This window comes from Sus scrofa, chromosome 12 (assembly GCF_000003025.6).
Source record: "Sus scrofa isolate TJ Tabasco breed Duroc chromosome 12, Sscrofa11.1, whole genome shotgun sequence".
Lineage (NCBI taxonomy): Eukaryota > Metazoa > Chordata > Mammalia > Artiodactyla > Suidae > Sus > Sus scrofa.
The window spans coordinates 5,599,027-5,611,726 of NC_010454.4; the positions used below are offsets into that span (position 1 = coordinate 5,599,027).

General features: G+C 56.5%; 1 protein-coding gene across 8 annotated transcripts in view; it reads right to left on the reverse strand.

Annotated features, from left to right (window-relative positions):
- The window catches only part of UNK (unkempt family zinc finger), a 35,748-nt gene that overhangs the window by 6,525 nt on the left and 16,523 nt on the right, over positions 1-12,700 (reverse strand). For 3 of the 8 annotated variants that reach the window (XM_005653885.3, XM_013979242.2, XM_013979243.2), the window contains 11 exons: positions 8,417-8,476; positions 7,513-7,722; positions 5,973-6,149; positions 5,690-5,820; positions 5,023-5,158; positions 4,366-4,483; positions 3,067-3,151; positions 1,853-1,995; positions 1,265-1,465; positions 723-788; positions 218-392 (listed from right to left, as the gene is read on the reverse strand). In XM_005653885.3, the coding sequence (XP_005653942.1) occupies positions 218-392; positions 723-788; positions 1,265-1,465; positions 1,853-1,995; positions 3,067-3,151; positions 4,366-4,483; positions 5,023-5,158; positions 5,690-5,820; positions 5,973-6,149; positions 7,513-7,722; positions 8,417-8,476 (1,502 nt within the window). Of the gene's footprint in view, positions 1-217; positions 393-722; positions 789-1,264; positions 1,466-1,852; positions 1,996-3,066; positions 3,152-4,365; positions 4,484-5,022; positions 5,159-5,689; positions 6,150-7,512; positions 7,723-8,416; positions 8,477-12,700 lie in introns of all 8 variants that reach the window. The other 5 variants (XM_003357967.4, XM_013979250.2, XM_013979247.2 and 2 more) reach the window with 4 other exon arrangements.

The following is a 12,700-nucleotide window of genomic DNA, read 5'->3' on the forward strand; positions in this document are numbered from 1 at the left end:
GCAAACCGGGGGGCTGACTTGCTGTACGAGGGCCGCTCCTGGCCTTATACTTCAGGCTCATTTTCCATTTAGGTCAAAGGGCTCAGAGTGCCCTCAGGGACTCTCCCCAGACAGATAACTAAGGTGACCGTGTGCAGGTTTGAGTCTCACTCCAGAGACCGAGCGTCTCTGATCCCAGCCCTGGTCCTAGACTTAGCGGCAGAAACGGCCCAGTTACCTATGACCGACTCTACCGTGTCGCTGGCGGGGTAGAAGGGCAGAGCATTTGCATTCATGCCAGGGACGCTGCTGGTGCCGGCAGGGCTAGGGGGAGTAGCTGCTAGGCTGGAGGTGATACTAGAAGAGATGCTTGAGGTCAGGGGGCTGCCCACAGGGAGGATGCCCAGCATGTCCTGCAACGAGAGAGGGAAGAGACGCGATGGGGGCCTCCCGGAGTGGCAGGGGCTGGGGACGGGGCTGGCCGGGGCAGAAGGAAAGGGGGTGCCTCTGCTCCCATCTGGTCGCCCCCATGCCCAGGGAAGGGCCCGCTCACTCAACACCTTGTTGAGAGGCTGGCATTGCAGGGGTGTGGCTTGGAGGCTGCAGGGCCCACTCACCCCTAAAGTCCTGCAGTAGGGGAAGGGGGATCAGTATAGATGCTCAATAAATACATTTGTTTTTGTCTGGGCCTGTCCTGTCCACAGCAGGTGTCGGAAAGGGAGAAAGGGCCCAGGGTTCTATACCTGTTTGGGCTGAAGCAGAGGCTGCTCTTGACTCCTGGGCTCTAGTGAGTGGGGTTTTAACTTGGCCTGAGAGAAAAGTCAGGGAGCAGGAGGTGACTGTGGTGCTAGGGACGGTCCCTGAGTCCCGCCAAGCATCTGCTCGCTGTGCTCACTGAGGCTGCAGTGACCAGGGGGTAAGGAGGCATCGGACACCTGCGGTGCAGCCCTCTTGACATGCATGCCCCCTCCTTCCCTAGCCCAGGAGCCAGGGGAGCTGCTCCTCTCTTCCTTGGTGACTCCAAGTCACAAAAAGCCCAGTTAGGGACCCCTTTTACGCTGTTCCATCAAGGCAGCACAGGGCAGGGCAAAGACTAGATGTGGCAGCAGAAGACTGAGGTAGGACCCCCCCCACCCCTCTACTGACTGGCTCTGCCCTGGCTGAGGTGCTCAGCCTCCTGCCTGTCTTCATCTGTGAAACGGGACGGCTGGGGACAGGGGCTTGCTAGGACAGTGCCGCACACAGAAGGCAGCTGACCTCACTGGGCTGCCCCCTCATCCCTTACCTGGCACTTCAGATTTTTCAGGTATTCGGCTCCCACCTGGTCTTCCCTCTCAAAGCCAGGAGCCTTCTTATAGCTGCCAGGGGCGAGGCCAGACTCCCCAGGAAAAACAATGCCTTCCAGATTTGGGGGCTTCCTGATGGAGCCCGGTGGGGAGCCACAGAGGTTAGATGGGCTCCCTAGGCTGCTGTTCCTACAGAGGAGCTGCACAGGAGGAGGAGGAGAGGCTGGTGGGCAAGGTGCAGGCTGGGGCACAGCCCACCCTCTATCCCCTCCCCAGAGGGAGCCTCTTCAGCTAGAGGCTCGGTTCCATTTTCATCTGCCAGTGGGCAGCAACCACCACCCAGAAGCCTAGGACCTCCCGAGGGAACTGTGTCGGGCTGATAGATGGCCCTGCCCCTTCTACCTGCTCTATCCAGGCTGATCGTGGGCTCTGGAGACACCACCCCAGCCACTACCAGCTTTCAATGAGAAGAGCCTTGGGGCAGAAAGGGCAGAGCCCCCTTGACAGATGCCTCCTCCCCGAGCAGAGAGGCAGGGATTGGCTCTGGGCAGGCACGGTGCCCACCCACCCCCTGGACAGGCACGTACAGCACTGAGGTCAGGGGCATGTGGGCTGGAGGGGCTCACGGGCACCGAGTCGCCGGCAGCAGACGGCATGTACAAGACGGGACCCGGCTGGGTGGGGCTGGACACAGCTGAGGAAGGCTGCAGGTCGTCACCGAGGGGGGGCTCTGCGAAAGACAGGACGGAGGTCAGCAGGCTCCCGAGCCAGCTCCGTCCTCCAAAAGGGCAGCTGGCTGTCTTTCAAAGGAGGTCCTGCGACGCCTGTGCAGGAAGAGGAGACTCCCACCTCCTTTCTAACACCCTCTACCACGCACTTAGGACAGGCCGGGCAACGTGCATGAACTGCCTGTCCACCTCCACAAAGACTGAAGACACGAGTCCTACCCCGGTGTCCATTTTAGGGACAAGGAGACTGAGCCTTAGAGAGGGAAGGTAAATCTCCCAAGTGGCTGAGCTAGGACGCAGAAGAGCTGGGGTCTGAACCCCAGTCCCACATGACTCCAGAGCCTGAGCCATTAACAACTCTGTGCTGCCTGGGCTGGGCCCATCTCTGAGCCAAGAGGATGCACACCTCTCTCGCCCTGGGCCCTCAGCTTCTTTTTCCCTCAAATCCCAGAGAGAACGCCTGAGCCCAGAAAGAGGTTAAGAACAAACAGAGCAGTGGCCTGGGGTGGGCACAGGTTTTAACGTGAGCCCGGCTCTGCAGCTGCGCTGAGCACCCGGAACGCGGCCAGGCTGAACTTGAATGTGCCACAGCTAGTCAAGTCCACAGCAGTTCTCAGACTAGGTTTGAAAGAAAGGTAAAATACTTGATTTTATATTGATTACCTTCTAAATGATATTACTCTGACTTAAATAAAAATATATTATTAAAAAATTAATTTAACCTATTTAGATGTGGTTACTAGAAAATCTAAAATGACATGGGGGTTGCACTGTATTTTAATTGCACAGCTCTGCTCTCAGCAAGGCAGCGCCGTGTTGTGTGTCTGCCAGGGGTGTGGCACAAGCGGCTGCTGGGACCTGCCTAGTTGGCTCGGGGAGGGTACCTCACCTGCCTGGGATCGTGACTGTGCAACTTGGGCCAAGTCCCTGCTGTCTCAAGAACTTGGAAGCTCCAGGGGTTTGAGGCCAGTTCCAGAGAGCTGGGGCATGGAACTTCCAGTGGGGACAGGGCCCCTGCTGGCTGACAGACTCGGCTTCGGGGGCGGGAGGGGAGGGCAACGGATACAGCTTACGTTCTACGTGGGCGAAGGCGCAGAAAGGTCCCCGGGGACAGCTGCCCGACTGCTGCATGTCGTTGCACTTGGTAGACTTATAGATCTGAGGGCAGAGAGGGACAGGCAGGAGTGCCTTCAGCATGGCTGGGTTCATCAATTCCTTCTCCTCCTCACTCCGAGCCACTTCCCTCAGCCTCTCGCTGCCAACTTGGTACTCAAGGCACAGTAAGAAGACACTGCCACCTCCGTGCCAGGGACCACCTCCCTTCTGGGTCGAAGGCCCAATAGCCCTGACCCAGCCCCCACACAGGGATCTTCTCCGTGCTACTCTCACTCACGATTTTGGCCAGGGCTGCGACCTTCTAACGTGCCTCTGAGCATTAAGGGAGCAAGTTTATTTTATTTTTTAGGGCTGCACCGGCAGCAAATGGAGGTTCCCAGACTAGGGGTCGAATCAGAGCTACAGCTGCTGGCCTACACCACAGCCACAGCAACGCAGGATCCGAGCTGTGTCTGCGACCTACACCACAGCTCACGGCAACGCTGGATCCTTAACCCACTGAGGGAGGCCAGGGATGGAACCCACGACCTCGTGGATACTCGTCAGCTTTGTTACCAGTAAGCCACGATGGGAAGTCTCAAGGGAGCCAAGTTTACAGGCAATACCCACAGGCCCTAGAGCACCCTGGGTTGGGATCTAAGCTGGGTCTAAGTTTCCACCCTGCTGTCTGCAGCCCACGTAAGGTCGTTTCTGTCCGTGCGTCTATCTTAGGGTGCCCTGCCCTCCATGGAACCAGGAGAGTGGACAGCATGTGCCTCTGTACCCTACAAGAGATCTCAGCACTCGAACAGAGCCCAAAGCCACGCTGTGAGGCCAGGGGGCTGCATCAGGGAAGTTTCTGGTACACTAAGCTCTCAGCTGGAACAAGACAACTCTAAGGGGCTTTCTTATTGTTTAAATCCTGGTGTCATGCTAAGTACCACAGTAGTGCAAAGCCCAGAATGGCCAAGTCCCCACACCCAGTGCATGCCCTCCCTATCAGGGGGGTCTTGGGGAAATAAAATCAGGCCCAGAAAGCTGCTTAGTGAGTGTGGGCTCAGAACAAGGGAGGTTGCCAAATTAGGGTGTGCGGCTCCTTTAGGCACTGCCTTGCGGGAGCCTGTGGCTAGGAATCCCTCTTCCAGGATGCTGTCAAGGTGGGCCCTGTCAGTGTCTGTCCCAACACTCCTTTCCTTCCTCCTCGCTCTCCAAGGAGGATCTATTAAGCCAGCCCTCCCCTCAAAGGGCCAAGGCTGCGGCCCCGCCCCAAGGCCCACCTCTGGGTGGAACTGCTGCTCCGTGCGGGTGTGGCAGTACTGGCAGGCGTCTCCGTTCTCACACTTGCCGGGGTCTCCCCACTCATCCCCGTGTTTTACGTTCGGACATGGAGACGACCTGATTCAGTGGGGGGGGGGCGGGTGTCAGATGGATGCGAGAGAGGATCTGGGGGATGCCGATGAGCCCCCTCTCTGGTCTCCCTGCTTGGCAAGGCCAGGTGCAGAACTAGGAAAGATCAGCTGCAGAGGGAGGGCCGTACTGGGGCCAGAAGCCAGGCTTTGCTTCTCTGGCCCAGCCTGGCTGCATCACCAAGAAGGACACTTTTATTCCCTTCAGCCAAGTCCTCCCCCCGAGCCCCAGGTAGCCCAAGGAGAGCGATAGTCACAGCGTGGCTTGGCCCTGGCAGAGCCCCTCAAGACTGGACACAGAGGGAACTCTGACCCAAGATCCTTATTTTATGCCAAAGGAGGATGAAGGCAGACCTCCCATCGCTCAGCTCTCCCAACCATTCCCTCCCCTTGAACCTGGGTCCTGTGAGCCTGCGATGCCCAGGGCTGGCCTCCCTGCCTCCCTGAAAGCACAGTGGAGGCAGCCCCTGCTGTGATCCCTTCCCTGCCACCCTCCCTCCCGCAGTTGGCCTGCCTGAGCCAGAGGACCTGTATTTGTGTTTCCGGGGGCTCCGCCGCCGGTCTTTGCTGTTGTGGTAGTAGGGACAGGCATAACCCTGGCGGCACAGCCGCGGGGGCTTCTTGCACGGCTCCGTCTTATAGTTCCCCAGCACATATGCGGTCTCTGCACAGGAGGCCAGAGGCAGGGGTCAGGTGGGTGGGGTGGGCGGAAGGGAAAGGAGAAGCCACTGGGCAGGGGCCAGGAGCTGGGGCTTTTGTGAGAAGTATGAGCAGGGCCACCTCCTCATGGGCCAATGTCACAACTAAGACCCTGGAAAGAGGTACGGAGGACGCCGCTGTCCCTCCCTGGAGACACGGCTCACGGAGTGCAGAGGGCAACCTTGGGAGGCTCAGGACTACCCGTGCATGACCCCGTGTGTGTGAAAGCCCCTGGAGAATTCAGGGAGCACCTGGGGTGATGGGAGCTCGGCAAGGTGTGTCTGCGGAGCCTCCCCAGACGTGTCCCCGAATGAGGGGGCTGTAGGTGGCTGGATGTGGAGTGGGATGAGGGGCAAGCGCCTCCCAGCAGAGGTGGCGGCTCAGCTTGGAAAAGGCACTGGGGGCGGTGAGCCCCATCTTCGGGCAGCTGCAGGAAGGTGTGGGGCGAGGACGGACAGCAGGCGGGAGGCACAGCCCTCTGCGTGGCCACACGTACCTTGCCACCGTGGCTCCTCGCTGAGGATTTTTTCTATCATGGCGTGGCTCGCGGCCCCGGCCGACTGGCCCTCTATGCTGCCCTCCACTGTGGTCTGGCCGTTCTGCAAGGCCTCCATTGCCTGGAGCTCCCTGGGGAGGAGGAGGGACAGAGAGCGTGGGAGGGAGCATGAAGGGAAGGAACCAGAGGGCCAGCCCTGCATTCCACCTGCGGCACTCACCGGTCAGCAGCCAGGCCCCCACCCCGGCCCACAGCTATCAGCCCAAGGTGGCATTCAGCCCACCTGATGTCGTAGACAGGGGAGCGCAGGTCATGGGGCCCGTGGGCAAAAGCGCAGTGCAGGCCGTTTTTGGTGCAGTTGCCTTTCGAGTCTGTCTCGTGGATGCAGATTCCAGTCTTATAGTAGCGCAGGTGGTACCTGCGCTCCGTGTCCCCTGTGGTCCTGTGCAGGAATGGGCACCTAAAACACGGCGGGGGTGGGGGGGTGTCACTCACCTTCACCCCCTGTAGCCTGGGCTACCAGTGCTGCCCCTTCCCTACTGCTGAAGGCTTTCCCTGTGACCCCGAGGGTGCATGACGGGGGGCCCAGGAGGCAAGGGATGAGCCCTGTTGGCTAAGAGAACCACCCTCCCACGCCAGCAGGGGCCGAAGGCCTGGCATTCCCACTGAGCTTCTCGAAGGCTACTCAGCCAGGGCTCTGGGCTGTCCTGAAGAGAAGCTCCAGAGGGGGCACTCCTGGGAGAATAAATGAAGATCAGGGGTCCTCAGAGAAGCAGACAGCCTGTTCAAAACAGGGGCAAAGCCCCTGGTTCCTTGAGTGCTTCACTAAGCTGGGGGAGGAGTTGGCAAGCCTCTGACCCCTGGTATAAAGAGAGAAATGCTGGTGCAGGGAGGGGTCCCCGAACCGCCTGGGTTTAACACAGAAAGCCGCAGTGCCTCCCAGCTCCCCCTCTGTGTGGCTGACACACATGACTGGCGGGGGCAAGAAATGCTCCCTCTCCATGATGTTCCCAGGTTTGCCATCTCCTTGTATTTGCCTTTTTTCTTTCTTTCTTTCTTTTTTGGCCACCTCACACATACGGAGTTCCTGGGCTAGGGATCAGATCCAGGCTGCAGTTGTGACCTACACTGCAACTGTGGCAACGCCGGATCCGTAACCCGCTGTGCTGGGCCGGGCACTGAACCCGTGTCCCAGCACTCCAGAGACAGAACCAATCCTGCTGGGCCACAGCGGGAACTCTATATTTGTCCTCTGTCATGCTCCACTGTTTTTCTTTTGGCCGCGCCCAAGGCATGAATCCACGCTGCCACAGTCACAACCAGAGCCACAACAGTGACAATGCTGGATCCTTAACCCGCGAGGCCACCAGGGAGCTGCTATTAAGCCCTCTTTACAGAGTTTCGCGCAAAACACTTAGGGTCAGCAAATGGGAAACCTGGAGAGACCCTATGTCTCTAAACAGCCAGCCACGCGGGAACTGCATGGGATGGGGCGGGCAGTGCCAGCTGGGGAGAAGATCCTTGGGACCCACATGGGACCAGGACAGAAGCCCAGAAAGCCACTTTGGTTCACAACTGGGCTTTATGCTTAACAGAAGAAAGGCTTGTGCAGGGCCTCCCAAAAGTGGGGAATGGAGAAGGGGCCTCCCTCAGAGGACGGTGGGGTCTGAGCCTAGGTCCAGACCACAGGAAGGAGGGCCAGGTGGCAGCAGTCCCCTCAAAGGCAGCCTCTGGCTGGCCTCTTAGACTGTGCCCAAGCTATCCTGAGGGCATCTGATCTTGGACACACCCGGCTCCCTGAAGGCAGGCTGAGGGGCACTCACTCGTCGCCCTCCGGGCAGAGGCCTGTGGCCTCGTCGTACTTGGTGCAGTAGACGTCAGGGCTGTAGTTGAAGGTGCCGTCCCGACGGCGGATGGACCGGCGGCGGCGCTGGTTCACAAAATGCCAGTGGAAGCAGGTATAGGGCCGATGCTGAGTGCATTTGTGTTGCACAAAGAGTGGGCACTGCTCAGTGCGGAATTCCTTCAGGTACCTGCAGGAAGAGCCCCCAGGAGGGTGGGCCGGGAGCAGAGTTCAGTCCCTTGCTTCCCAGCAAGAAGTGAACCAGCTCATCCCCAAGGGCCCTGCTCTGGGGGGACTAGTTCCACGGGTATGCCAGAAAAGGGCCAGAGCTAGGGCGAGTCCTCAGCATCAGGATCCTTCCTAACACCCAGGTCTCCAGCCAGCCTGCGGGCCAGGAACCAGAGACCACAAGGGCCTCGGCCACGGTGACCAGAGGATGGCCTCATGGGTGGCTCGTGCTCTGAGCACTGCCTGAGGCTCCCCGGGCTGAAGAACTCATCGCAAGGAAAAGGCTGCAAGTAAGAGCACAAGCCTCTCCCAAACCTGCTGCAGGAGTCTGCTGCCCAGACCGGCCTGCCAATTCCGGAGGCCTCGCCCGCCCCGGAACAGGGCTGCAGCTCCAGGCTGAGGGCCAGGGAGCCTGCTGCTTTGGAGCTGAAGGCCGAGGTCACAAGGCATCCCTCTGGACTACCGACTGACGCAGGTAATCACCGTCCTGTCTGCCTACTTCCTTCCAGAAACGACTCCCAACATCACCCAAGCACCTCTTTGTGAAGCTCGTGTTAGAAGCCTCTGAATAAATTCCCTCAGCCTTGCCTCCCCCAACAGTCTCACAAGTGAGTTCCTGCAGCAGCTGAGGCTGCTCTATTTCCATCCTGACTCACCTGGGGGTTGGGGGCTCTATCCGTCCTTCTGGCCTCCCTCCAACCTTTGTCTCTTTTGCTCTGCATGAAAAAACCAAGACAACCCCAAGCGCCGCTCTCACACACTACTCAGTGGAGGTCCAATCCACTTACCCCCGCAGAACACACCATTCATTTTTTGTTCACTGTGTCCAGGTAGAGGGTTTCTTAGACTTACCCTCCCCTACCACAGGGAAGACAGGAGGAGGAAAGTTCTAGAAGGCACAGAGGGTGGTGTGCAGAAGTGTGTGAAGGGAGCAACAACCTGATCTGGGGCAACTGTCCAGACTGGGAGGCCTGCCTCGGGGGAAACGGGAGAGAGGGGCCAGCCCATGTCTTTGGCTCAGGCCTGGATTATTCTCAGGGCCCTACCAGTCTGGGCATATGGAAGGTGTGGGGACAGGTAGGTCCCGGGCTGAGACTTTCCAGATGAGTTTTAATGCTAACAAAAGTGCTGAAAAATCCTCCCAGCCCTGAAGTACGGCGTGAGGAGACGTGTCCAGGCCTTGTGTACTGGGCTGGGGGGAAGCTGGAGCTGGATACTCCCTAAGGAACACGGATAAGGGTTTAAGGGGCAGTGACGTTCCGAATGGCATCCTGCTGCTGTCCGTTCAGCACCTGTTTAGTGAGCACCTACTAGGTGCAGGCGCAGTGGTGAGCACTGAGGACACTGACGCAGCAGGTCCTTTTCATGGAACAGCCACACCAGTAACAGGTGGGAGCAATCAAATCTGGACGCGGTTACGAGGGAGGATTGCTGAGGGTTCTTTGGGAACCCAGAAGGATCCCTGACCCAGGCAGGCACAGGAGAAGGGGGTGAAGACTGTGGGAAGGGTGTTTTAGACAAAGGGAACAGTATGCGCTTAGAAACTCTAAGTCTAGCTTGCAGAGCTCCAGGTGCCTCTGCGGGGTGTGAGGGGGGTAGGAGGCGAACTGGAAAAGGAAACGAGGATGAGGGCAGGTGCAGAAGGCGGCCAATTTCAGGCGTACCACCTCCGGGCCTCAGCATGTTCTGAGACACCAGGCTGAAAGCTGGAAGGCCCAGCAGGACCTCTTCTCACGCCGCTGGGCACTGACACACCGGGTCCTTCTCCATGTCTCCCTCTCCATCTGGTTGCAGACAGATGGGCCCAGGTGGGACAGTCTAAACTGCTAGACTCATCTCTCCTGGGCAGCATATACTTTCCCTGACTTTCATCCCACAGGAGACTAACTCAGGAGACAACAAGTGAGAAAAGGGAGCAGAGGAGGCTGAGCCCAGGGCCGGAGAAGAGTGAGAAGTAGTTAGGATTGACAGATTAAATACAGGATGCCCTGTTAAATCTGAATTTCAGATTAAATCAAATGTTCATGGGACATTCTTATACTAAAAAAGTTATCCATTATTTCAAGTTTCAATTAAACTGGCATCTTTATTTATTTGCTCCATCTAGCAACCCTAAGAGTGGTGCCTGTCTGCTTAGCATGTGCCTCAGTAAAAACCCAGAGAGGCAAGAATCCAGGGAAGGACTGACTTTGGGCACAGGCTGTCCTCTTGGAGAACAAGAGTTCCTAGCGAGCCTACTTCCTCCTTTGGGGCAGCCACATCCACAGTGCTACCTGCAGATGCTGGGGCTCCAAAGGGCTCCAGCTGGCAGGGGTGCCAGAGAGGACAGATACAGAGGCAACGAACTGCCTCGTTTAAACCTCTTCACCTCCATGCCCATCACCACGGGTCAAGCACTTGGTACCTTTTAATAAACCGGTCTCCTTGCATCTGGCCTCTTCCCTGCCCAGTTTATGCTGCACAGGACCCACTACTCTTCCCAGAGCCCAAATTCGATCCCCCCTTTCTTAAAAGCCTTTCGTTTCCACCAGCAGCCACTGACAAAGACTCTGGCCTGGCACTTGAAGCCCTGCGCAGCTGGCCCACTGTACTTTTCCAGCCTCATTTCCCTTGCCTCCCGTAACACTAGGGTCCTCTGTGTCTTGCCAAGAGATCGTTAACTTCCCCGCCTTTGTTCATGCCGCCTCCGCACCTGTAGAAACCTTTCAAGGCTGAATTCCGTGGTGACGAATCTTCTGATAGCATCACCTCCCTCGAGGTTTCCTCGACCTCTACCTATCCTCCCGCGTCCTGCCCTTGTCCCCAGCTAAGTCACCACCTTGAAGTTTTTATTTTTGAGGGCCACACTCACGGCACATGGAAGTTCCCAGGCTACGGGTCAAATCGGAGCTGTAGCCGACGGTCCTCACCACAGCCACGGCAACTTGTGATTCGAGCTGCATCTGTGACCTACACTGAAACTCACGGCAACGCTGGATCCTCGACCCACTGAGCAAGGCCAGGGATGGAACCCGCCTCCTCATGGATTCTGGCTGGGTTCGTTTCCACTGCGCCACCACGGGAACTCCTCACCTCTAAGTCTTACAGCACTCTCTCTGGACATTTCTTAGAGCCCTTATCCTACACTACTAGTACTAACGTGCACATTTCCCTCTCTTACTAGATTATAAAGCCACTGAGAGCACGCATGTGAGTACCTAGTACCGTGACAGTTTGCTGAATGAATACAACAAGAAATAGTCACAGAAGGGGCAAAGTCCACAAAGCAATACCAACAGTTTTATGATGCCAGCAGCAGGCAGACATTGAAAGTTGGAAGCCTAACCCTATTCCCTTGTGAAAAGTGCTGGCGTGCAAGAAATTTGTTAACTCAGCAGACAGGGCAGACGGTCCTGCAGAAAAGGCCCCCGGGGAGAAGGGCCCAAATGACAGAATCTAGCAGGCAGAGGACCCCCTTTCAACCAACTACAATCAGATGAGAGAAATTCCTAACCTTTTGCTTAAGTCATTAATGGAAGTGTATCATCCACCATCTGGGAGCCAAACTGTTTGGTCAGAGCTCCCGATCCCCCGCCCCCGCCCCCTCCCGCCAAGCTCGCGCTGCCGGCAAGGCAGCGCCCAGACAGCAAGGAGAAACCCACTCGGAAATCACTCTCGCCTATTTTCATGGATGGATATGAAACAAACTGTCTCCACTAGGCTCCAATCCATCTTTCCATTTTTAAAAGTTTGAAAGCACGAGATCTAAGCAAACAGGCTGAGACTTACTCCTCACCTCAACCAGCTCTTGGGAAGCCAAGGGTTCGGGGACCCTGTCCTCCTCCAGGTCTGGGGAGTACACGCTTCTCCACACTCCCACCTCCCCGGACTTCCCGCCCTCAAGGATAAAAGACAATCAGCATAGACTAACTTCACACTGCGAGGCCTCCGCGACCCCCTGTGGCCGCACTGGGTCAAGAAACCACACAGGCCCTGAGTAAGTAAGAGCCAGCAGAGAAGCCAGGCCTTTGCCCAGCGGGATGACCAAGACGGGCTGGAGCGACACCGAGGCTGCTCAGACCCTGCCTGGACTGGGGAGCAGCACTGGGCGCGGACTTTCAATCAGAGCTCCCTTTCACTCCCTTGGAGGACAGGACACTAAGCGTCCTATTAATGGTTTACTTATACATGTAAAAGGTTATCAGGAAAGTAACATACATACATTTTTTAAATATTAATTATTACTGCCACTAATAATGCTGGACTTTTGGTAAATTTTCTCCCAGTATTTTTACAGAGATATAATCATAATGTATCATATTGCTAAACTGCTTTACAAAACTAATACTTTTCCCTAAAACCTTTTTTGTTCTTGGCCATGCCCCCATGCGGCATGTGGAAGTTCCTGGGCCAGGGACTGAACCTGCACCACAGCAGCGACAATGCCACAATTGGATCCTTTAACCACTAGGCAACCAAGGAGCTCCTGCCCTCCTTTTCTTCTGATCTCTAAAAAACTTTTAAAATCAACTACATACAAATATTAAAAAAAAAAAAAATCACCTAATACTTTCTTTACTGGATTATCTTTATTTTCCTAAATTCTAAAAAACAGCAAAAATCAGGCTACTTGAAATCTAAATCCAATCACTTGTGGGCATTAAACCAACAGGGGAAAACCACAAAGGATTAATACCACATTCAGTAATCACATCGCTCTTAAAACGTGTTACATCAAGGCTGCTCCCAGCTCAACTTTAAGTCCCAATAGAAGTTGTTTCAGGAGTTCCCGTCGTGGCGCAGTGGTTAACGAATCCGACTAGGAACCATGAGGTTGCGGGTTCGGTCCCTGCCCTTGCTCAGTGGGTTAACGATCCGGTGTTGCCGTGAGCTGTGGTGTAGGTTGCAGACGCGGCTCGGATCCCGCGTTGCTGTGGCTCTGGCGTAGGCCGGTGGCCACA